At 30.8% G+C, this 26,863-nt stretch overlaps 2 protein-coding genes across 3 annotated transcripts; both read left to right on the forward strand.

The window, feature by feature from the left end:
• Positions 1 to 5,084: 5,084 nt before the first annotated feature.
• On the forward strand, positions 5,085 to 23,352 carry LOC123301464 (calcium and integrin-binding protein 1-like). Of its 2 annotated transcripts, none has more exons than XM_044884207.1 (5): positions 5,085 to 5,203; positions 10,482 to 10,584; positions 10,651 to 10,798; positions 20,344 to 20,465; positions 23,209 to 23,352. In XM_044884207.1, exons 1-5 carry the CDS (start codon positions 5,112 to 5,114, stop codon positions 23,317 to 23,319), a joined length of 576 nt encoding a protein of 191 aa, XP_044740142.1. In that variant the 5' UTR covers positions 5,085 to 5,111; the 3' UTR covers positions 23,320 to 23,352. The 2 variants fall into 2 exon arrangements, with proteins under 2 accessions (XP_044740142.1, XP_044740143.1); XM_044884208.1 differs by lacking the exon at positions 23,209 to 23,352 and adding an exon at positions 22,891 to 23,024.
• Positions 23,353 to 24,308: 956 nt separating this feature from the next.
• LOC123301370 lies at positions 24,309 to 26,117 on the forward strand. The gene is made up of 2 exons (XM_044884107.1): positions 24,309 to 25,268; positions 25,335 to 26,117. The coding sequence occupies exons 1-2, from the start codon at positions 24,309 to 24,311 to the stop codon at positions 26,115 to 26,117; spliced, it is 1,743 nt and encodes a 580-aa protein (XP_044740042.1).
• The last annotated feature ends 746 nt before the right edge of the window (positions 26,118 to 26,863 follow it).

A 26,863-nucleotide genomic window follows, 5' to 3' on the forward strand; every position in this document is an offset into this window, starting at 1 on the left:
AATTATTAAAATATTTTATACCAATAGAAGCAATAGATGCTGTAGATTTTTGTGAGGTAATTACGGGATTTTTTTTTTTTTAATTTGTCTAATTAATTCTAAAAGACTTACTTTTTATGGTAAGTATCAAATGTGTCTTCAACTCCCGGAATAATGAGCAGAGTTTTTACTTATGTATGCAATTCCGGAAGTATCACATTGTAAAGGAGAAAACTGAAACTGACTTATATTTTGTTATTTAAATTAGTTTTCAATGATTATTTATTCTAAAATAACTTTTACTATTATTAAAAGAATCAAAAAATATTAATTAGTTAATAGTTTCTATTAACTTAAGGGAGTACTATTAGTAATAGACTTTGCATTCAGAATTTAATGAAACTTGGCATAGTTGTCCATTATTAAATCATAATTAACCAGTTAAATTTTTAGGGACCTTCAGAGAACTGAAAATCTGAACGTCCAGTTTTGTGAAATAAAATAAAATCTGTGATTTCCCATAAGGATGAATGTTAAAATATATTTAAAATATCTTTTTTTCAGTTTTCTGAAGGCCCCTAAAAATTTAACTGGTTTATTATGATATAATAATGGACAACTATGTCAAGTTTCATTAAATTCTGATTGCAAAGTCTATTACCGATAGTAATATATAATACCTTAATTAATTTAATAACGATAATATTTATAATACCTGTGATTTATTACCGTTAGTATTAAGCAATATAATATGTAATCATTTTTTTTTTATTTATTAAAAATTTAAATTTTTTCTTTTTCAATCAAATTTTATGTAAAAATATTCAATCAAATCAATAATTATTGTTAATTTACCTATGTTATGTGTATCCCGGAATTATGTAGTTTCACTCCTAGAATCAGGTTCAAAGCCAAAGGGTCTAGCCGTATAAGCATAAATAGCCAAACACATAATCTCACACCCCTCTAGTAAGGGAATAATAGGGGTAACAACCCTGAACGTAAAATTTTTTTTTCGCGGTAGCTATTGAATATATCTTCATGAAATTGAAACTGTACATGACTATCGATAAACTAATTAAAATATATTTTTTTAGAACTTTTGCAATGTTAGAAACAGTAGAGGTGAAGGGTTGAATCCTAAAATTCTCTAGGTACAATTTTTTAAGTTCCCCCTCGATTTCTAAATCGACATGTTTTCACTCAAAACAATAATCACATCAAGTCAAGAGATATTAAGGATTGATACTTCCTTTTGTGACTTTAATATGTAATAGCTGTCTAATTAACAAACAAGATATATTTTTTTGGTAGGTGTCAATTTGGGGGTTGGTTTCAGTTTCTAATATTGCAAAAATTCTAAAAAAAATATATTTTAATTAGTTTATCGACAGTCATGTACAGTTTCAATTTAATGAAGATATCTTCAATAGTTACCGAGAAAAAAAAATTGTATGTTCAGGGTTGTTACCTCTATTATTCCCTTACTAGAGATGTTAGGGGTGTGAGATTAAGTGTATGGCTATTTTAGATGAAAAGCAATAAAAACAAGGTAAGAACCCTTCATCAGACGCGAGTGCAGTTTTCATATGCTCATACGGTTAGACCCTTTTATCACGGAATTAGAGACAAACTCCAAATCCAGAAAATTAACGTTTAATACTATAAATTAAAGACTTAGTCATGAAAAAAGGATAAAAACTAATTCTCAATAAATAATTTTGTACGACAAACCAATTTTTATAGCGGAAATACTTATATTTATTACAATAATCAGATTCAAAGTGCATTATGTCTAAACATTCCGTAATATGGTAAATTTACCTTAACTTGACTACTACGGAACCGTTGTGTTCATATACTACGGAACCTTTGTAGTTATTTACATACATTATCCACAATTTTTAAATAAATAATAACAAATTCTCGTGGGCTAACTATTTAGATCGGATACTTTCAATATAACATAATATTTTAAACATATAATTTCATTTCCTGCTTTATATTAATTAATATTTCACAATATATTTTGTATATTAGTAACCATTGTAATAATTCAAGGTTGATGAATTTGTTCTAACTTTGTGTAAAGAATTATTTCTTGTGTTTTTCCCCATCTTGATTACCTAACGGTCAATTTCATTTATAAAAATAAAAGTATAATAATATGTACATATTTAAAAATTTACATATGAATGAGTTTTGTGTAATTTAATCCGTCAGCACTCGCGTCAATCGTTCGATAATCTTTAGTGACGTGATGAGAGACTTGCTCACGCGTTTTGCACTTGTGTCAAATATTTCTCAAGCTAAATTTTTTTTAACTTAATGATGAATGATGTTTAAGATTGAAAATATTAGAGCAGAGAAATACTCTAAATAACTAAATTCATTTTAACTAATTTTTACAACTTATATCACTATTTTTTTTTTGGAGTGTGTCACAACAGTATGCTCTGCGCTGGCCCACACTATAATGACATGTATTTTAGCATTGCGTATGTTATATTACAGTCATAGAATAAAGTACGGATATTTCAGTGAATAGAGGCGTGATTATTTAATTTATTATTTTAGTGACTACTTAGTTCGAATCCAGCAGCAGCAATTTGTTTTATCATTTTCTTATTTTAAATTAATTATCATATGTTTTTTTGTAAATACGCTGGGCTGGTTGGGTTGAGTTTGTCGACGACATAGGAGTTGGTTGGGTTCTGAAGTTTTTATTACAGAACTATTACAGAAAACCGAGATATTATCGTAAACGATATTCACCCGATATATTCTTTGTGCAAAGATATTATATAAATATATCCACCTTGATATCCACCCGCTTCACCAGTGATGGATTACCGCCTAGGCCCGTGAGGCCCGGGCCTAAGGCGGCACAATTTGGGGGGCGGCAAATTTTTCAGAATGTCAAAATTTTAAATCTGATATAATGTAACGACAATACATTTTAAGGATTTATTCGAATTTTTTTTATATAAATTTACAAATAAATTTCTATGAAATAGAATGGAATTTATTTCCTTATTAGACATTGCTCTACGTATTTTTTTGAGTATTCCGGCTACGAACTGTTCAGGAGAAAGATCTTTTTCCACCTTGAAAAGAGTAAAAACGTATTTACGCGGAAGTATGGGCCAAGAGAGACTCAATGCTTTAGCACTACTGTCAATTGAAGCTCAACTTGTTCAAGAAATTGATTACAACGACATAGTTGATGATTTTGCTCAGACGAAAGCAAGAAAGAAGATATTTAAAAATTAAGTTATACATTATATTTTAAGAAAACTGACTGTTGTTTATGTTGTTAATATTTATTTGTATTGTTCAACAATTGTATTTTTATGAAATAAATATTATATCTAAATAATATAAACGGATTCAAAAAAATAAATTTCCATCTTTTAAAAAGGGCGGCTAATCAGACAGGGCCTAGGGCGGCAAAATACTTAATCCGCCACTGCGCTTCACTGAACTTAAAAGTAAAAACCACCGCTTTATAGCTTTCTCCTCTCTTGATCTCATTCATCCTCCTTCCATAACACTCGAAGGAATTTTGTTACATAGCTAAAATATATGCGCAGTTTTCAATTTTTTAAATGCAAAATAATCGTAATTCATTGTGTATATGACAAAAGATGGCCATGAATTATTTAATATTTACTATTTTAAATTTTTAAAAAATCTGAAATCTGATAACATTTGATTTTGTCACAGTTGGTATCGGCAGCCTAGATCATCCTGTCGAGACGGACGTGTTTTTTTAATTTACCTTCTGAGTACAATTAACATTAAACTTATGACAGTAACGAACAGGCCAAATGTGATTCTCAAAATTTCTGAAAGACTCGAAAAAAAAAAAAATTTAAAAAACTGTAGATTTCAAATAGATAAAATTATATGAGGAAGGAAAAGTTTCATCCACATATACCATTTGAAAAATAAAATAAAGTTCGAAAACTAAAACCCCGACAATTACAGAATCGCACTCTTAAAAGTATGAAAACAAGAAAATATTTTCGTCTTAAATTGTTACGATAAGTAAAATCGTCATTACAGGCGGAGGACCTCTTTTCGGTCCTGTGCAAAACTGTTTAATGTCACCCTATTAGCTCAGTTAAAGCGTAACCAACTCCGGCCGTGAATAGTGTAGCGAGTTCGATTCCCGTCGTCGCAACATAATTAATTTAATTAATAGTTGTGATGGGCTGGTGTAGTGCATGGTATATGCATATGAAGGAGGTGCACTCAGCCTTTGAAATAGAGGAGCTGATAAATGAAATTATCAGCGGAAAAAAACACATATATAGTATCACAATGGGCTCTATAGCCTAGGAGTGTCCTTCGTGGACAGAAAATACAATCTAACCTAACTTAGAGGCCCCCCGAATATAATGACGATCTTACTTATCATAAAAATTTCAGATGAAAATATTTTCTTGTTTTCATACTTTTAAGCGTGCGATTCTGTATATATATATATATATATATATATATATATATATATATATATATATATATATATATATATTTGAAAAGTGCTATCATAGTTTTATGTCCTCTATAGAGGGCACTATATTCAATTTTATGTGATGGTACATAGCCTATACTATAACCAGCGGACGATCAAGACGCTTCTAACGATACCTCATTAGTCAAATTATGATATGTAGTTTAAAAGCTCGGAGGGAACATACAAAAATACTTACATATCGGTCAAACACATAACCCTTGCCATTGTATAGTCGGAATAGTAAATATTTTTTATGTTTTAAATCCATCGTGAGCAAAGTGCTCATAACGCGAGTGCTGACGGGCTAATAATAATTAATTTACCTAATGAAATTGTTTTTATTTCATTCGCGCAAATGTATTTAAAAATATTTTCAGTGTGAGAGAGATAAGATTAAAAATGTGTTATTGTTAAAAATTATATTGAATTTATATGTATAGGTGATTTTTTTTTTGTATAGAAGTATATTTTATGTATTATCTTATCAAATTTAACAATAATTTTTATAAATAATGTTGTTAATTTTGGTTTAGTATAAATATTTGTATTTCAAAATATTTGATAAGTTATTGATTGCCAAAATAATATTAAAATTAAATAAAACATAAACATGGGCAGTGAAATTAGTAAATCAAGTTTAACTAACGATATTATTGACGATTATGTTGAATTAACGTATCTAACTAAAGTTGAAATTATTCAGTAAGTAAATGATTCATTTTTATTGTTGTACCGATTTTATTATTTAGATTAAGGGTCCTGTATCAAAAATCTAGTATACCTACGTAATAATCCAATTAATGTATGGAGCCCCAATGCTAAATTTGACAAAATTGAAATCAGAAAACAAAAAATGCGTTTTTAAAGAAGAAAAAAGCCAAGAAACATAGCGTTTTTTGTTTACGGCTATCAATGGCTAAGCTAATCGAAAACATTCGAAAAAGTAAAAAAAAAAAAAAAAACGGTTGAACTTTGCGATTGAAAAAAAGTTAACGTCCAATGCAAACAAATTAAATGGGAAACTTCTAGACTTAAAAAAAACTTATCGATTGACGTCTTATAAGTCCGATTTGGATGCGTAGGCGCCGACAAAACTTGAAAAAATGAGCAAAAATAGTCGTTTTTACATTTGATTATAACTTTTTTTCTTCTTCGATTTTAAAGTTGATACCTATATAGTGAAGTTATAGTATAATAGGTATATATAATAGGTTCACAAATCTTCAACTTTTTTGTTTGTTGCAAATTTAGAAAATTTTTTTGAAATATCCCATTATTTTGAATAAAAAATGATTATAAGGCGGTAAATTTCGCAATCTTGTCATTTCATTGAGGGAGTTAATATCATAGGGTTTATTAAGTAGCTTACGGTGATCTAAACTACTGATTATTATTAGTCCATCTAGATATCTAACCCGGCTCAACACTACATAGGCTTGACCTATCGCAAAAATACGTGAACTTAAATCAACTACACCTTGATCTAAAGAAAATCCTTGTAATTTATGTACAGTAACACCAAAACACAATAACAATGGCAAAATTTTTCGCTCTATTTTGCCCTGGCCACGAAGTGCATCAAATTCTGTCGTCGATGGTTCGATTCTGACTCCTACTCCAGGTACATTGTCTAAGTCAGTCTAAGGCAGTTTTGGAAGTTTAATTTCTTAAAATCGTAATTATGGAGTTCCATAAAGTGAAGCTCCCTACAATTCATTATATATTTATACATATTGGCTTATAAGCACATTCCCTATAATAAGTCGGGACCCATTGCTGGGAAGATTTGAGCTTGTCAAGATTTTAATCGCTCCCGATTGTTAAAGTCACTATAAAAACTACTGGATAGACGCTATTTATACTAAGTTCTTTTCCTTTCAGTTTTATTTTTTTAATGGGTATAACGTCAGTCGAATTGTCTATTTAACAGCTATTCAATGAAATTGCGCCACATAGGAACATACATAATTATTTTCACGTCAACGCGTCTGTTGGTCGTCATATTGAATTTTCATTACTGCCGTATCTTCAATAGCACTTACAAGGTTAAAAGAAATCGATTGACGTCAGAATCATCGAAATCGGCCCACGCGTTTGGTCTCTAGTGAACCAGATAGGAACACACATATATAGCTGATAAACACAATTACTACACCTTTCCGTTGCTCAGTCGGCTTTGCGTGATCTCGCGATGAGGTTCAGACAACCTCATATCGATTGGTATTGTGATTATTTTTTCCAGTGTAGTGTCACAAACTTTTGGGTCACGCTTCTTCGATTTTGGATTCAAATTTTTGCAACTTTAGTAATGTCATCATAATAAGTTCCCTCCACCAGATCCATCAAACTTCTGTTCTCCCATATCGTTGCAACGGGACGATACAAGGAGTCTCAAGCCAAGCCACATAATAATACACGATTTTAAAAAAAAAACACTAAAAACTGGAGAAAACAGTACGAAAACTGTTCATAAATGCATAGATACGACAGAAATCGTTACTAATATACAGGACGTCTAGCTAAGTTGGCAACATAGGGAAAACTTTTTTATTATAACGTTTACGAAAAAAATTTATTCTCTATAAAAAAAATTATATACGCTCTATTATAAAAATATTAACTTTCAGCTATTCATTCTTGACATCGAATATGAAGAGTGTCCACAAATTGAGATAGTTCGATAGGAATGTTAATGGTCGTTTAAAACTGTACACCATTTTGAACAGATAGTAAAGAAAACGATTTAACGAATCACATCCGAAATATGTAGGAGTATCTTTAAACAATTTTGTAAAAGAACAGTTACATGTATGGAACGCGAGTTGAGGCAAAAACGAACTCAAGATAACTGTTTAGAAATGAATTATTAACGAAGGGAATGTTTTGTCCACTTCTATTTTAAATCAAATTTTGCAAATCCTATTTACAAAACAAGTTATCTGTTATTCAAATTAACCAGTTATCGTACTTAAAATATTTATTTTAATCCAAAAACGGTTCACAAAAGGGGTCGAATTGGAAAGTTTTGGTGTAATTGTTTTGATTGGTTTATTCTATATTTTTTGGGGTGCTGAACACGAATCTGAAGTTGTCCATCAAAAATTTGCTCGGCCAATGTAATAAATCATCAAAAAGCACTAAAAATCATGTCTTTTAGGGGTTTTTAGCTTATAACTTGCAAAGCAAGCAATTAATGCAAAAAATGTGTTTATGCCGTAAAATAAAGAAAAGAAAATTTAATTTAATTTACGTCTCTTATTATTTTTTCGTACATCTTATGGTTTCCCTGTAAGAGAGTACCGAAATATGGGAGAAATCGGTAATTTTTGGAAAAAAGAAAAAAATAATGAATGAATCGATTCAATTTTCTCTTTAAGTGAAAGACTTCATCTGCAGCGCTTCGCCTTTCGACGTAAAGGCAAAGACCGTTCGGCTCGACTAGGCTGACTTTAGGGGGTATGTGTCAAGGACACATCTTCTGCTAATGCCGTAGTCGTGTCATTTGCCACTCTCTGCAACGGTGTGAAGTCCAATTATTTTCGTTTTCGAATGTTTTCGTTGAGATACAAAGCAACCCTGGCGGAAAAAAATCTGTCCTGGAACCCCTCACATTTTCGAAGAATTCATTACTGTAGGTTTTACTTTTATCATATTGATTACTTCTTTTAAAGAATATAAAAAATTTAAAAAAAATTATTTTGAGGTTTTCTGACTTATTTATTAAATCTGAAGAGAAACCAGAGTGATTCTAGGTATATTCAATATACACATGATTTCGATATTTCTATTGTAATTATAATGATAATATATTTAAAATAAAAATGAATTATTCAGTACATTTTCCAAACTATGGCCATAAATACTGAATTTTACTTAATCTATCAAATGTTCACCTACATAAAATACTAATGATGACTTCTGCTATATTTTTAAATGCTAATTTCTCCCATATTTCGACACTCTTTTGCGTGGAAACTATACGACATACGAAAAAATGTTACGAGACATAAATTGTAGGAAATTTTCTCTTCTTTATTTTACTGCGTAAATACTTTTTGCATAAATTGCTTTAAAAGTTATAAGCTGAAAATCCCTAAAAGACATGATTTTTAGTGCCTTTTTGATGATTTCTCATATTTGCCGCACCAAATTTTTTTGGGCAGATTCGTGTTCAGCACCCCAAAAAACATAGAATTAATCAATCAAAACAATTACACCAAAACTTTCCACTTCAAACTACCCTTTTTGGGCTATTTGCTAATTTGAAACATTTATAACAAGATACTTACAATTATTATTGTTGACGTAAGTAAAAACAGTTATTTTCAGTTCGTTTTCACCTCTACGTATCTACCTGCACGATCCATACATGTAATTATTCTTTTACAAAATTGTTTAAATTACTCCTACACATCTCAGGAGTGATTTCTTGAACTGTTTCTCTTATTATCTGTTCTAAATGGTTTACATTTCTGAACGACCATTAACATTCCTATCCAGCTTTTTCAATTTATGTACACCCTGTATATTCGATGTCAAAATTGTATAGCTTAATGTTAATATTTTTGAAAGTAAAGCTATTTAAAAAGAATAAACTTTTTTCGAAAACCTTATAATAAAAAAGTTTTCCATATGTTTTGGTGTTTTTATACCATGTATATATGTAATATATACCAAGGTATATTAAATTTAATGCAAAGTTTGTAACGTTTAAAAATATTGATGATATGAACATAATTTTGGTATAGGTGTTCATAAAATCACCTAATTAGTCATTTTCGGTTGTCCGTCCGTCCGTCTGTGACCACGATAAGTCAAAAACAAAAAAAAAGATATCAATCTGAAATTTATATAGCTTAGTTAGGGCGTAAAAAGTGAGGCGAGTTTGTAAATGAGCAACATCAGTCATTTGGGTCTTGGGATCGTAGGACCCATCTTGTAAACCATTAGAGATAGAATAAAAGTTTAAGAGTAAAAATTGTTCCTTATAAAAAAATAAACAAATTTTGTTTGAAACATTTTTTCGTAAACATATCTGTTTAACTGTGAGTGCGCAAATTGTATAGTATGTATTCTATGAGAATATCAGTTATGTATGTGTGACATATATGTGTGATTAACAGTATAATTAACACTGTCTATACATAGTATTTCAACAATAAACTCAGTCAATTGTTTCTTTTCACTTGTTTATTTTAAATCGTGTATTATTATGGTGGCTGAGCTCTTTTGGCTCACTCTCTCTAACCTTCCCTCTCTCTCTCTCTCTGTTATATGACGCAGATAAAGTTGCGCGGATCTAGTTGAATATAAAATTAAACGTTTATTTTACCATTCAATTTTTATAATGGTAAGAGGTAAAGGGAGACTTTAAATTAAAAAATTGATCTTAATAAGAAAACGTTTAACTAAACTAATGTTTTGTCTGTTTTTAACATTACTTTTAACATTAGGACAAAACATCAGCCCCGTAACTGCCCGTTGCAAAAAACTTTTATTTGTATGTTTGACTCTCCACTCAGATCTACGGTCCCCGGTTGCCTGGCTGATATTTTGGCAAACTATTTTTAACATCTCTGTTAACATTCTAGCAAAACATCAGCCACGTACCTGTTAGTTGCAAAAAAAAATTTTCTGCATGTTTGGCTCTCCACTCAGACTTACGGTCCCCGGTTACCTGGCTGATGTTTTGGCAAACTGTTTTTAACATCTCTATTAACATTTAGACTAAACAACAACCACGTACCTGTTCGTTGCAAATTTTTTTTTTCTTTTAATGTTTGGCTCTTTGTTGAGACCCACGGTCCCCGTTTTCCTGGCTGATGTTCCGACATTTGTTAAAGTAACCTTAAATATTTATTTTACGCAACAGAAAACACACATACCTGCTCGAGAGTAAAACTTACATGTCCCTCTTGCTCTATCATAAAGACAAGACAAAGGCTTAATTTAAACTAATATATTTTTTATATATTTTCAGAATATACAAAAAATTTCGTAGTATAAATGAAACTGAAGTTGATAATGATATACAATATCGAATTCGATTTTCAAGCGTACAAGAAGTTTTTCCTGAATTAAAAGTACAGTAAATAAAGATGGCGCACAGAAATTAACATGTTAATGTAATAATACATTTTTCTTTACAGCACAACCCGTTTTCTGATCGTTTATGTTCCGTATTCTCATCAAAAAAAGATAATCATTTTTCATTTGAGGACTTACTTGATTTATATTCAGTGTTTTCAAAAACTTGTCCGGACAAAGTAAAAGCCGCATGGGCTTTTCAAGTTTATGGTTAGTAAATAATATTTATAAGGATTTATTAAGGAGCGCCAGGGCAATTTTGTATAAAACGCTTGATTTTTTTTTAAATATGAAGTTTGACTAAGTCTAACTCAATAGAACAACTTTCGTTTGTGAAAAATAAATTATGAAATTTGATAAAAATTAAAATTTATGTAGAAATATATACGTAAATATTCTGATTGTTAGTCATAAAAGCACATAATTGTTTTATTATATTAAAACTAAAAATTGTAATTTTTAAACTGTATATCACGTGACCTAAAACATGAGCCTGATGTGTTGACATATAGGAAAAAATTGTCAGTTCAGTGTAAACAGCTCGGTACATATCTGTCAAAAACTGTGTTCTTTCGTCAGTGCATTTCATTTGTACCTATTTATTTATTAAAATGCAAATAATAACCTCTAAGGACATGATAAAAAAGAAGGTAAAAACTGATGAAGGCAAAAGTATGAATACAGTGACAAGTGTGGTAAAAATTTTTTTGACAGAATAAAAAAACAATTACTACATTACTTATTATTGTTGTTCACATTTTTAATTATGCACACAATATTTACATCATGGTCCGTTCGACTAATTTTGATATATAATATGTTACATTCAATCGTAAACTAATTATTGACAAATTCTTGTCTAGTAATCTTAATTAAAGAGAATTGAAAAAAATACACTCGAACCAGGACTCGAACCTGGACTTCTTGGATTCATGACAAGCGCCCTACCAATTAGGCTATTCGAGTTCTAGACACGAATGCAATTTTTTCAACTCAATGATTTTTTTTACTTTTAAATATAAACAAAATAAAAAAATCATTGAGTTGAAAAAATTGCATTCGTGTATTTAAATAAAGTTATAACCTTAATAAATTATTGAAAACAAAAAAACCCGCTGTGCCTGACTAATTAAGGATGTATGAGCACGGTAGTGGGAACACAAATTTAAAAAAATGTAATATTTTCAATTTTGATGTTGAATTATGTTATTACTTGACGATATAAGACAAAAATTAAGAATACAATTTTTCGATATATGGAGTAATTTTCAAAAGATGAAAAATTGAAAACTTTGTTTAGTTATTTAGTTTTCGATATTTCGAAAACCAAGACAGATGTCCAAAAATTTTATTTTTATTTTTCGTCTACATTCTTGAAGTTATAACAAAATTCATCCTCAAAGTTAAAAATAAGGAACAAATAATTCAACCAGTCAAAACTTGCCTTGGAGCTCGTACTACCTAAAGTAGCATAATACAGTACAAACTGCATGGAAATTATGTAGAATCATAACTTAACCTATTTTTGTATACAAAATAAAATAGAATGAACTTTTTTTAAAATTTTTATAGCTGTAGGTCTATTGATAAAAAAAAATTATTCATTATTATATTCTTAAAACTTACTGATTTAAGATCAGAAAATCAAAAAAAATTCATAGGGGGCAAATAATCTGGAGGGGGAAAAGGCAATGTCCCGACTGATATATCGACGCCCACGCTCATGACAGAAGTTTGATATTTCGAGAGGATATTGATTTTATACTGTAGGTGCTATTTTAGAAAGGCTTTTTCAAATGTTTCCACTAAGAGGTTGAAATAGGGGATGATGGTTTCTTTGAAAATATATACAAATCTTCATTTTTGAGTTCTCTACTTAACCGATTTTAAAAATTCCTTCACCTATAGAATGCTCTCTTATCAGTAATAGTCGTGCCATTTTAGCATTTCAAAGATAATTCTCAAAATCTACATCTTTTTGCCGCTAGAAATTTTGGTCATTGCTATAGGCCAAATAGGCCAATCATTAGAATCCATTAATGAAATGATGTTTGAAATTTTAAAACCTTGAAAATATGGGCATGAAACGTATACTCGGGGGTTTTTGGGTCGCTGATCACTATTCCGAAATCATAATTTCGATATATTCCCCCCTCTTGGGGAAATTCATCTCGCTGGTCCAAAATTTTGCAATATTCTGTAAGCATTCAACAAAATGGTGAAAAAAGTATACTCAAGGATTTTTGGAATCACTGATCTCGATTCCCAAGTTAGAATGAAGATATACTCCCCTCTCCTGGAGTTATTCGCCCCCGCTGGTCCAAAACAGCAGAAGTCTGTAAAATATTCGACAAAATGGACCAAACAAGTATACTCGGGGATTCTGAGGTCGCTATTGAATATTCTGAAATCAGAATTCCGATATAACCCTCCTGGGGCAGTGCCCCACCCCGGTTGTCCAAAACGGCAACATTATGTAAGTATTCGACAAAAAGGGCCAAAAAAGTATATTCGCTCTGCTGGTCTAAAATTGTAATATTCTATAAATATTCAACAAAATGAACCAAACTGTATTCTCAGTGTTTTTTGGGGTCACTGATCACGATTCCGAAGTTATAATGGGGCTATAATCTCCAATCTTGGGGCTAGTCGCTCTTCACTTGCCCAACACAGCAGGGAATTTTGGGGTCGTTGATGACGATTCTGAAATCAGAATTCCGATACTCCTCCCTGGGGAATTCGTCAAATTGGACCCAAAAAATATATTTGGGGTTTTTGGGGTCCCTGATCACGATTCCAAAGTTTGAATGGGGTTAACTCCCCCCTCTTTTTTTGATACAGACTTGGGTATATTTGAAAATACTCGATCGTTTATTCCCATTTCCACTTCTCTTCCCACATCCCCGTGCGCCCGAGGTAATAGTTTTGTAATGTACACGTCACGCTCTTTTATTTGATACCCCACTTGACTATATTTGAAAATATTCGATCCTTCGTCCCCACTTTCATACTCTCCTCGCATATGCCTTTGCGTCGCATTGAAGTTTTGTAATGTACACGTCATATTCTTTTATTTGATACCCCACTTGGGTAAAAATATTCGATTGTTCATCCCCATTGCTGTCTTGCGGGAAGCGAATTACCGCAGGAGCTGAGGGAGTATATCCACATTCTACATTCAGAACGGTGAATAGCAACCCCAAAAATCCACCGAGTATACTTTTTTGGTCTATTATGTTGAATATTTACAGAATATTTGTGTGTTGTGCCAGCGAGTGGCAAATAATCCCAGGATGGGGGAGTATATCCCCATTTTAAATTCGGAATCGTGATCAGCCACTCCGAAAACCCCCCAATCCTACGTTTCTTTTCCAATTTGTGCATATTCTCAAGGTTTTAAAATTTTCAAAAATCACCTCAAAAACGGATTATAATAATGGGTTTATTTGGCCAATAGCAATGGCCAAACTAGCAGCAACAAGTTAGATGTAGATTTTGATATATGGACCTTCCTGAACAAAAAAAACTGGCCCGATAGGTTGAGGTACATAAAAATTCTTCATTTTACACTTTTTTGATCTAAAATGATTCGTCTACAGAATAAGCTCATAAAGACGAAGGAAAAAGTCATTTACCAATTTTGGATTTGAGCCCTAGTTTGGGCGCTACAGGTATGGCAAAAATTGATAAATTTGTTCATTCACTGACTATGATCGATAACCAGCAGCCAATGATAATCAGTAGATATTAGTACATTTCATTCAAGAATATTAAACTAAAGAAGGGATATGAACTGATTTCAATTGGATTATATCATTTTGAAAAAACATTTTAAAAAAATATTTGATTGGTTTAGTCAAATCCTACTTTTTTTTTTTTATTATATTTTTCCAAGAAAACATTAGATTCTTAGTAAAAAAACAAATTAAGTCATAAAAGGCGTTGTTTTAATTTATCGTAAACAAACATTGCGCATCAACACTGTCTATACATTTTTGTATGTGTTATGTGATAAAGAAATCAACACTGACTATGCATGGTATTTCATCAATTAACTCAGTCAATTGTTTCTTTTCACTTGTTTATATTGATATTTATATTGTTTAAACAATATTTGTGCAACTTAAATAAAAAAATTACTCTTGCGTGATTTTTTTTACAAAGTATGTATTTTAACAATAAAAATGGATTTTACCTTTTGGTGCGGAACTACAACTTTTTTGAAAATAAAATAAAGCCCATGTTGATTAGTGATAATGTAGCATTCTATAGATGAAAGAATTTTTAAAATCGGTTAAGTAGTGATTCAATGGGAGCGTTTGGCAGAAAAAAGCGCTTGAGAGCGCTTACTAGCGCTGAAAAACAAACTGTACAGTTTTCGGCCAGGACATGTTTGCTAGCTTCAGTTGCGCTGACACAATCCGCCATTTTGCTTATTTATTTTGTTTTTTTTGAAGTAGAGTTCATAAGTTGTTTTGTGCAATTAGTTTCAATTTCAAGTAATATTAAAATAAACAATAATGTCAGTCTATTTACTATTTGACAGCGCTTACCGCTTAACAATCGCCATTTTGCTTACAAGCGCTTCCTAGCGCTTTTTTCTGCCAAACGCATCCAACAATGACTGTTTCACTTTTTAATGGATTTTTAATTTTGGCGCGGAATTATAATTTTTTTGAAAATAAAATATAGCTTACTTGCCATATCCTCTCGAAATTTCTAACTTCTATCATTAGCGATTTAGGCTGGGCTTCGATACATCAGTCAGGACATTGCATTTTTCCCTGCAATTTATTTCCCCTGTTTGAAAGGTTTCAAATTTAAAGTAATATATAAAAAGAAAAATTAAAAAAAAAAAATCAAAATCGGAGCTGTTATTGAGGACTTCTTAAGAATGACTATTTTATATATTCCTTTATCCGACTTTTTATCATCATTTTCTTGTAAAATGGATTATACGGATTTTCACTATTGATGTGAGCATTGTTGCCGAAATTCTCAGTTTAGTCAAACAAATTTCAGATGGCCACTACGGTTCTATGTTATTACTTCTATGCTATAAATAGTACTAAGTAGGAGCAATTTTTGTCAAAATTTTAAGTTGGTATTACTGGTAAATGTAAGCTAAATTGTCAAATGTGTGATTATTATTAATTAATATTTATTGACATAAATCAATTATATTACATTTTACAAAAAGGCAATACTAAGATACAATGTAAACAAAAAAAAAAAAAGGTTAATAAATAAATAAACAGACATAAACCACTCTGCATAAAAAATTAAATAGTTAAACTAAACTTAAAAAAAATATAAATAAATAGATTCTAAAGCCAAAATAATATGTTATAGAAAAAAGAGAAAAAAACAGAATATTCTATTTAGGAAACATGGGCGGATTTAATTCAAATATAATTTTCTTTTCTCATAAATAAATTTTAAATATTTTACGACCGGCGGTATTAAGGATGTATGAGCATGACAACAATGTTTGATTTAAAGGCTCAAAATTTGTTTGTAGGTAGTCTTTTACTCAAAGAATATGTGGTTAAAATTTCAGCTTAGGTATCCGTGCAAATTTTTAAGAAAAATGTCATTAAAAATCGATATAAAATACATTGGCTCTTATGGAGGAATCTCAAAAAACGACATATTTTGGAAGTTTTTGATAATTTTCATTTGGAATGAATGAAAACAAATTAAAAAAAAAACTTTTTAATAGAAAGTAAACATATTAGCAATGAATTAGAAAAGAAAAAAACTAAGTGTTTCCGTCCATATAAGGGATGTAAGAGCAGGGTAGATTAAGGGTTGAAATTATTTTTATTTTATTTTCAACTTTGATGATGAATTTTGTTATAACTTCATGAATGTAGACGAAAAATAAGAATAAAATTTTTCGATATGTGTCTTGGTTTTCGAAATATCGTAAGCTAAATAATTAAACAAAATTTTCAATTTTCGATATTTTGAAAATTAAGCCAGATATCGAAAAATTTTATTCTTACTTTTCGTCTTATATCGTCAAGTAATAATATAAATTTATCATCAAAATTGAAAATATCTATTTTTAAATTTGTGCCCCCACTACCATGCTCATACATCCTTAATACCTACCTATATATCTGATATACCTAAGATGTCCTGGGCACTTTTAAGCTGCAAACTGTTCACAGCATCTCTTTCAGCACCAGAGGTTCCCGGACAGTCTTCTATCAAATGCTTTATGCTTTCAGTTGGATCACACAATACACATATTCTCACACCATCAACTTTCATACTATCCCATTTGAAACCATACATGTGAAAATTTGCAAACAGATATCTCTCATTCCTATCACAATCATACAAATATCTAGCACCTTGTTTATAATAATTTAGTGTTGCATATTTGTGATAACGCTGTATTTCTAAATATTTTGAGTAAACAAACACACGCGTAAAATTTTAATTATTTTCAATAACAATACATCTAAAATATTCAACGAAATTTAAAATATTAATGGAGACCCGTAAGATTAATACCTCGGATTCGAAGAACATTCAATGAATCTTTATAAAAACTGTGCGAGTGCATTTTTTAAAACTAAAGAAGTTAAAAACAAAAGTTTGTACGATCTTGCCCACACCCTGGGCAAGTGTCATTGAAACATATTTCGAAAAGTCAATGCTTTCGAGTTATTGGCGATTGAAATTCGGAGTATTTAACGTCAAACAATAGAAAAATTTGTCGTTTTTTTAAAAAAGTATATAGTATACTTTTTAAAATAAGATAAAAAACATGAAATTGAAAAATTTTTCAAGTTATTTGTATGAAAATTGACGGAGTTATAATGAAAATAAAGTTTATCGGACCTTTCTTTTTATGGTTTATTCAGTACAAAAACTGGCGAATTTATCACGGAAACTAAAATTAATGCTTGCGTCTTTCCAATTAACTTTATTTAAGTACTGGGAATGGGTTCAAGAAGTTCTAGCAGTTTTGGATAAAAGTTTTTTTTTAAATATTGCCACTTAAATACTCCGAATTTCAATCACCAACATATCGGAAAGTATTGACTTTTCAAAATATGTTTCAATGACACTTTTTGCTTAGAATTCATTCCTATATCGATTCTCGTTGTCATTGTCAGCATTAATTTTTTTTTCTAACTTTTTTTAAGTGATCTTTAAGCAATGCAGTCACACCGGTTTTTAAAAATTCATTGACTTTGCCTGGATTCCGAAATTCTATGATATTTATACATTACGGCTCTCTGTTCCATACGTTTTTGATGGTAAAAAGGAATATTATTCAGCGCTGTCATTTTTCCCTAAATTTATTTTCCCTCTGCAAAAGTAGCTGTGGTTTTTTTTGCGTCGAATGGTAAGTCTGAGGTATAAATCAAGTAGAGAGATGGGCCCAGGATGCTACCTTGCGGTTCACTAGAACGAATAAGAAACAAGTCAGATAGCTCCTTGTCGAGTCATACCTAATCTAACACCTTGCTGACGTCACGATATTCAATCATTCAATATTTCATTACTTCTTCTAAAGGAGTTATCTGACTTGTTTCCTATTCAATCTAGTATACCGCAAGGTAGAATCCTGGGCCCAATTCCCCACTTGATTTATACCTCGGACTTACCATTCGATGCAAAAAAAAACACAGCTACTTTTGCAGATGATACTACCAATTTATCCATAGATGTGAACCCAAATGTAGCTGGTTCGAATCCAGGCAGCGGCAGTGTGAACAATTTATAATTAATGGGACTGCAGAATTGATCACATTGTCGTCGCTTGGATAAGAACGAAGCAACCGACTCCACCCACATCAATAATGTAATTGTAAGTATGTTTGTAATTAAATAAATAAAGATTAACAAATAATGATGTGGGTGGCCTCTGTTATAGGCGTATATGTCAGAGAAACGGAGGTTAAACCCCATTATTATTAGGTATAATTAAATCTTTGTGATACGTGCGTAATGACGACATTTACCGTAGTCTCGAAGTGTTCACAGTACGTATTACTCAGTAAGAAATGCATGGTTCTGACACAGTTACTTGACTTGAACAGCATCCAAACGATGAAGCACTCAATCTATTAGAATCTAATACAGTACTAAATAGACAGAGTGTAATATAGATTTAAGATTTAGATTTGCGTAAATAGTTTACTGTAATTTCAACTATAGTTTACATACTATAATTTTGATCAAGTAACTACCAGTGTCTAGGTCCTTTAGGAACTGATAATAGAATACTTAGAAACAAAAAAAAAAAAAAAAAAATTGGTTTACCTTATAATATAAATTTCTTTGGTTTCTAGCTCTTTTAGTTTGGGAGCAATTTGATTACATCCATACACACACATTTTTGGTACCTTAAAAGTAGTATTTTTAACTCGACTATACAATGGTGAGGGTTTTGTGTTTGACCGATATGTATGTATGTTCATCTGTTCGCTCTGAGCTTCTAAACTACTTATCATAATTTGATAAATGAAGTATCGTTAGAAGCGTCTTGAATTCCCGCTGATTATACGCCATGTACCGTCACATTAAATTAAATACGGCGCCCTCTAAAGGACATAAAGCTATGATAGCACTTCTCAAATATATATAGGTTGTTATACTTTCTCAAGAAATTATAATAAAATATAAAGGTTTAAATAAAATAAAGTTCGAAAACTAAAACCCCGACAATTACAGAATCGCGCTCTTAAAAGTATGAAAACAAGAAAATTTTTTTATCTGTAATTGTTATGATAAGTAAAATCGTCGGGAGACCTCTAAAATTAAACAGTTTTCCACAGGATCGAAAAGAGGTCCCCCGTTTTCGAACTTTATTTTATTGATATCAGAGAACATTAAAATATGAAGGCCCGTTTAAAACTCCTCTTCGAATTTTCGGGTGGAAATTATTACTATAGATAATTAATTAACTATAGATAATAAACTAATTACTACATATTAAAAACATTTTTTTTACCCAAAAATAAATAAAGCGAGGAGCCACAAGAAAATAAATAAATTTAGTCCCAAGTTTGTAACGCTTAAAAATATTAAAATATTGATGCTACGAAAAAAATTTTGGTTTAGATGTTCATAGAATCACCTAATTAGTCCATTTCCGTATGTCTGTCGTCTGTCCGTCTGTCATCACGATTATTCAAAAATGAAAAGAGATATCAAGCTGAATTTTTTATAGTGTGCTTAAGATGTAAAAAATGAGGTCGAGTTCGTAAATGAGCAACATAGGTCAATTGGGTCTTGGGTCCGTAGGACCCATCTTGTAAACCGTTGGAGATAGAACAAATGTTTAAATATAAAAAATGTTCCTCACAAATAAACAACTTTTGTTTGAAACATTTTCTTGTAAACATCACTGTTTACCCACGAGGGCGCTAATTAGGTGAAAATTTTATAGTATGTATTAATATGGGAATATCAGTTATGTGTGTGTGGCTATTTAAGAGTGGAAATCTTTCTTTATTTACGTGACGTCAAAAAACAAACGATTGCGTCATCAAAACGGTCTATACATGGTATTTCAACAGTTAACTCAGTCAATTGTTTGTTTTCACTTGTTTTATTCGTTACTTTGCCACCTGGAATACTTGAATAAAATTAAAAAGAAAATTTGCGAAATTGTTTTCTCAAAAAGTAGGTTAAGTCGTAAAAATCTTAACAAAAGTCAAGCTTAACCTAAAATGAAAATATAAATTCATATACGATGTATTTAATAAATTAATTTTATTGTATTTTAGACTTTAACGAAGATATGCAAATATGTAAAGAAGATATTAGTGAAGCAATTACAAGATTGGCAAAACATCGTGACCGTAGAAAAGTGTTAGATGATGATGAAATAGATCATATATCAAATGTTGTAAGTTTATTATTTTAACCGCATAACAGCTTTCATTATTTTCGAAGATTTTGAAGTTGTTAACACCAAGGCTGGTTATATTTATTATTAAATCGTTACTAAAGCGATATAATTCCGCGTATAATGTGACCTCGATCAATTATAAAATACTGAAGAGTTTACGTAAACAAGTCGTTCGAAATCCATAATTTGTATTGCAATTCTTTGGTTTGAAGCATCTTCAGCTTCGTGCAACGTGAATTATTTTTTCACATATATTTCTGGAATTATTTTTTCACATATATTTCTGCTACTTCCTCTAGATTTAACATTAAAAAAACTAGGTATATATTATGAGCCAGGTTTTCCTTTCTAACGCTGGTCAACTGGTCTACAATTTCCTTTTCCCTCCCGTTTCACTCTCTAAGGTATTCATCGTCTGTGATATTACACTTTTTGAGGATCCCCCCGGCTGCATAATTTCCTGTAATTATTCCGATGGTAAAGTACACCATCCTATCTGAGTTAGTACAAGATCCTATATGAGTATCAATAATTGTAAAGGTTTATCTGTATATATCGCGAGCCACAGTGTCCGTGCCGTGCTTCAATCCTCGTGGTCCTGACATAATTCATTTCGCTTTACCGAGATCATCTAAAGCCTTGTTTATCATGCTGATCAGAGAATGTGAAAAGCATATAGCCTCGGCACTGCCTTTTACTAGCTTTACTTGTTATTATCATTGTGTTCAAGTGCCTAGTAGAAATTGACGTCATATCCTTTACTTCATGACAGTGCCTCCCTAAAATTCGTAACCACCATCGACTAATAGACCAATCAAATTTAACATTGAACCTTGCATTAAATCAAGTATTTTTGTTCTCAAACGGCATCTTTAAACATACTACAATTTTTGATGAAAAGCCAGTCAGTCTTTCAGGGTCAAAATCGACAGTAACTGAAATAAGGTCAAAATTTTTGAGGTTTTTCTTATTTTTCGACATGATCCGGTCGTTTGCCGAGCTCGAAAACTTGGATTTAATATTTGCTTTACCCTTTACATTGCAAACAATATATCAAAAAAAAAAAAATAAAAATACCCGATTTGATGCAAGGTTCATCCCCTTTTCATGTATAATTTGATTGAATCATAAGTTGTTTCAAATAGTTAATACTTTTATGCTGTCGGGCTATTTGGGTGAACTGTGGTGTTTCAAATAGCTTGTAAATATCGTTTATTAGTATAGTGCCAAACTTGGCTATATTAGTGTATAACCAAACTGCCAATCTTCTCTCGAAGGCCTGAAATCACTCATCTGTTTTTCTAAATTATAATTTTTTGTCCCCTTAGATTCCTTATTACTAAAACGATCCTTGCATATCAATAGTTGGTTTGTTTCCAAAGGCTCGTGTTCCAGAGGCTTAAGGCTCTTTTGAGAGCAGGCTTAAGTCTCTTTTGAGAGCTAGTTCCAGTGGTGTAATAAAAGGTACTTGGGTATACATTGTGATTTTTGTTTGGCAAATAAAGTATACTGTACCTGGTTATTTTGAAACAGTAAATTGTTTTATTGCATATTTATTTACCTATTCAATAGATCCAGTCTTCAGAACTATTTTAGATCTATTATAACCTCACGACTGCTTTACCAATTGTTTCAACTTTCCATTCTCATTTTTAATAGAATTCTTTCCAAAACAATACAAAGTAAACGAATGCAAAAAAGTATAAAGTTCTGATTGAAGTAATCCTAATTTTAAACCCCCGTCCCTCATTGGATTCGGGCTTATACTACGAATTCAAAAATAATTCCCTTTTAAAATGTTATAACGGGAAAAAATATGATTAAGTCGTTATCATTCCTCAGTATTATCCAAATATTCATTTACCCAGCTCTTCCAAAAAGATGGTACGTACCACTTAAATAGGGGAGACGTGTATTTTAAGAATCATATAAGAGTAATATTTAATTGTAATAGTTGTGATGGGCTGGTGTATTGCATGGTATATGTATGAAGTAGGTGCACTCAGCCTCTGAAATTGAGGAGCTGATAAATGAAATTATCAGCGGAAAGGTGGTAAAACATATTAAATTTAGTCAGTAACTAAAGGCTGTTGTCTCCGTACGATATTGTAAAAATGTTGTATACTACTTCCACAACAGTTTAATATGTATGTACACACATCCTTGACACACATGCATATTCAAATATAGTTCCGATTTTTTGCAGACTTGTTTATGATGTGGTCAAATCAAAGTGCTAATACTGTAGGGAGAGAAACACTTTAAATCAACTTGAAAAAAATTTTCAAAATGAAATAAATTTACAATAACAGAAAGTTTTGTAAAAACAACTTTTAGATTGATTTCGATTCAAATGCAAAATTTCATTGCAACACAATAATTTTTTTTTTTTTTTTATTAATTTAAATTTTGTTTTTTGAAGACCGTTTTTCTTCGTATGAGAGTAAAGCAGACTAAATTCAACAAATCACGTCCACAAAATGACATTTTTCCTCAAAAAATTTTTTGTTGAGACACTCATGTTACTCTTATCTACAACATTCCTAAATGCATCCCTCCTAAAAAATTGACATCAAAACTTTCGAACGAGTTGATAGCACGGTTCGGTGTGATTTTTTAGCTTTTTTTGGAAGAGAAATTGCTATATGGTTAGTCCGATTATAATTTGACTGAATTTAAATGTGAAAAAAGCCTGCCTGAATTTTATATTTTTCAAACTAAAAATGGAATTTTATTTTAGTTACTTAATGAAATGGATTTACAACATACTGGAAGCATTGGACAATTGGAATTTCAACATGCTATTGGAAAAATGTCTGATTTCCCGTATTCCTTCACATTAAATGTATAAGAGGAATGCCATAATAAATAAAATTTTATTTGATGTGGTTTTTCATTTCACATGCCTATGGCTGACCTTTTATTTGTTCCTCTTATATAATTATACTAAAATTCTTCTCTAAATTTACCTCCAAAAAAAATCCTCGCTCTTCCATTCCTCCTTACAAGCTTCGAAATACAAGCTTTTCAAATTGTATGAGATAGCGAGAAATAGAAATAAATGAAGCTGTGGTGAAGAAGCTTATAACGTATTTCAGTTACTCCTTCTCGAAGCAGCATTTTACCGGAACCACCAGTTCGGAAGTCCAAAGAAGTTCGCCAGTACAGGATCCGCCTTTTAAGCGTGCATATCCATGTGGAAATAAATCTGTTCTGGTCTGAATATTTAGTTTGAAATTCAGAAAAAGAATATGTGAAGTAAAACTATCTCTGAAAAAGTCAGAGAGAGTCTGAAAATATCAAATAAATTATTATTCAATCATTTAATCACAGAAAATGGTAACAGATTGAGACGCCTGCGGAAGAAATATTCTGAATTCTTCTAGAAGATTTTTTAAGAATTAATCAGTAAAATTTAAAACATTTTCGAAAAACTAATTACTGTAGGTGTTACTTTAATCATATTGACTAAAAAGGAAAATAAAATTTTGCCAGGCATTGATTTATAGTTTTTTTAACTTATTTATTAGCTCTAAAGAATAACAATACTGAATGTTAAAAGTCTCGCTATTTAAAAATTTAAGAAAAGAATATCTTTTGTTTTTGTTTTATAATATAGTTACAGTTTATTGATTTATTGACATTTGATGTAATACTAAAAAATAAAGCTGATAATTGATTTCAAAAAAATAATAAGAAATATTTGTCTAAAAGTTTAATTAATTAAGAAATAACTAATTATTAATATCTTAATCAAATCATAACATTTGTGGCGACCGTGACAGGACTTATTTAAGTGTGATTAGGATTAAAAAAATTGATAAGTTGGTTATTATAAAAATGACGAACGTACTATTAGACAAATTAAAAAGGAGCAGGAAAGCAGCACGATCAGCGTTTTCAAAAGCTTTTTCGGTGTTTAACGAAGAAATAAATCAAGAGGAACCTATATATGAAGATGTTCAAGTCGCTTTTCAAATATTAGAGGTTAGATCTTTTGAGTTAGATGCTTCGAATACTAAAATTTGTGAAGCTATGGTAGAATTGACGGCTGAAAAAGAAGATCATGAGAAAATAATGGAGGATGAATATGAGGGAGCAGCGGAATATACAAGTAAATATTTACGTGCAAAAATTGAGGTTATTAAATTGAATAAACGACAAAATCAACCGGAACAACGACAACAAACTTTTCAACATGCTCCAACCACTGATAATGATTCTAAAAGGAGATTTAAGTTACCAAAAATTGAATTAAAAAAATTCGGTGGTGATTTAAAAGACTGGTTGCAATTTTGTAGTCAATTTAACAACATTCATGATGATAAGAGTATCACTAAAGAAGATAAGTTCCAGTATTTGACTCAAGCAATGATTCCGAATTCAAGAGCAGCTGATTTAGTAAACAGTTACCCACCAACAAATGATAATTATGATAAAGTTATTGATAGTTTAAAAAGTCGTTTCGGTAAAGATGAATTACTAGTTGAAGTTTATGTTCGAGAATTATTAACATTAGTGATAAATAATGCTATCAAATCAAATGAAGAAACGTCATTGTCAAAAATTTATGATAAATTGGAGGCACAATTACGTGCTCTTGAATCACTTGGTGTTACAAAAGACAAGTGTGCTGCAATGTTATATCATTTAGTTGAATCATCTTTACCAGAAGAGTTAAGAAGAACGTGGCAAAGGCAAGCAACTACGATCAAATGTAAAGACATTGGAGAAAGATTAACTAAATTGACAGAATTTTTACAAGATGAAGTTGAAAACGAAGAAAGACTTAAAATGGCTGTCAATGGATTTAATTTAAATGAAAATAAACATTCAAATAATGTGAGTAATGTTAAATTTAATAAGAAGAAAATAAAGACGACAAATGAAACTAGCATTCCAACAGCTACTGGGTTACTGACAAAGGAAGGTAAAAATGTCAAACAGAATTTTAAAACTTATACTTGTATATTTTGTGGAGAAGAACATCGGAGTTCAAGATGTGGAAAAGCGAAACAGATGACACTTGATGATAAGTGGAACATCGTTAAAGAAAAGAATTGTTGTTTTAATTGTTTGATACCAGGTCACAATACACAAGAAACATGCGGGAAGAAACATTCAATACTATTGTGCCGAGGAATATTGAATCCAGAGAGCTCATCAAGAAAAACAGCCAAAGAAGATTCAAGTAAATATAATAAAGAAGCCAACTTAGCTAATTTGTCGTTAATACCAGAAGTTTGTCTTCAAACTGTACGGGTAATATTAAAAAATGGAGATGAAAAACGCATAGTACGAGCAATATTGGATAGTGGGTCTCAACGATCATATATTTCAAAACGAGTAGCGGAAGAAATGAATTATCAATCACATTGTAAGAATCAAGTTGTCCATTTGCTGTTTGGTGGAACTAAAACAAAACCACAGGACCATAAAGGTTATTTAATTCATCTTGAAAGCTTAAATAATCAGTATGCTTGCAATTTTATGGCGTTTGATCAAGATAAAATTTGTCATGGGATTCCTAGTATTAATAATGGACCATGGATTCAAGAATTATTAAACAATAATATTATATTAACTGATGTGAGTCAAACTTTTGATCCTATTGATATTTTAATTGGTGCCGATGTACTTGGAAAATAAATGACTGGAAGATTACATAACTTAGAATGTGGAATGACAGCAATTGAAACAAGGTTAGGTTGGACTTTGATGGGTAAGAAACCTACTTTAAATTATTCTGAAAATGATGCAGCATTAATTGTAACATCGATGTATGTACAAGAAGCTGATATTTCAAATTTATGGAGTTTAGATGTTATAGGAATTACTGACCCAATTGAAACAAAATCAAAGAAATTAGCTGAACAAGAAATTTGTGAAAGATTTCGTGAAACTGTAGTTATTAATAACGATAAAAGATATGAAGTATGTCTTCCATGGAAAGAAAATCATCCTCAACTTGAATCAAATAAAGAAATTGCTCAAAGAAGATTACAAATTACGACAGATAAATTGAAGAAACAAGGACTTTATGAAGAATATGATCAAATACTAATGAAATGGCTAGATGAAGGAATTATTGAAAGAGTTCCAGTTGATGAAGAAAACTCTTGGGACCAGTATCTTCCTCATCGACATGTGTTGAAAATTAATAGTACAACTAGATTGAGACCAGTATTTGATGCATCAGCGAAATCTAAGAATGGAGTATCTTTAAATCAATGTTTAGAAACAGGTCCTAATTTAATAGAATTAATTCCTTCTATGCTTTTACGTTTCAGAGAGAAAGAAATAGGAGTAATTTCCGATATTGAAAAAGCATTCTTGCAGATCAGCGTTACTCCAAAAGATCGGAATGTCCTACGTTTTTTGTGGTGGAAGAATGA

Source organism: Chrysoperla carnea, chromosome 5, assembly GCF_905475395.1.
Source record: "Chrysoperla carnea chromosome 5, inChrCarn1.1, whole genome shotgun sequence".
NCBI classification, from domain to species: Eukaryota; Metazoa; Arthropoda; class Insecta; order Neuroptera; family Chrysopidae; genus Chrysoperla; species Chrysoperla carnea.

Bases quoted from the DNA above. Each gene is read 5' to 3' on its own strand.
- LOC123301464 (XM_044884207.1), top strand. From the start codon at position 5,112: ATGGGCAGTGAAATTAGTAAATCAAGTTTAACTAACGATATTATTGAC. The intron at 10,799-20,343 runs GTTAGTAAATAA...ATTGTATTTTAG, and splicing joins ATGGGCTTTTCAAGTTTATG to ACTTTAACGAAGATATGCAA. The intron at 20,466-23,208 runs GTAAGTTTATTA...ATTTTATTTTAG, and splicing joins TAGATCATATATCAAATGTT to TTACTTAATGAAATGGATTT.
- LOC123301370 (XM_044884107.1), top strand. From the start codon at position 24,309: ATGACGAACGTACTATTAGACAAATTAAAAAGGAGCAGGAAAGCAGCA. The intron at 25,269-25,334 runs GTCAATGGATTT...AAATTTAATAAG, and splicing joins AAGAAAGACTTAAAATGGCT to AAGAAAATAAAGACGACAAA.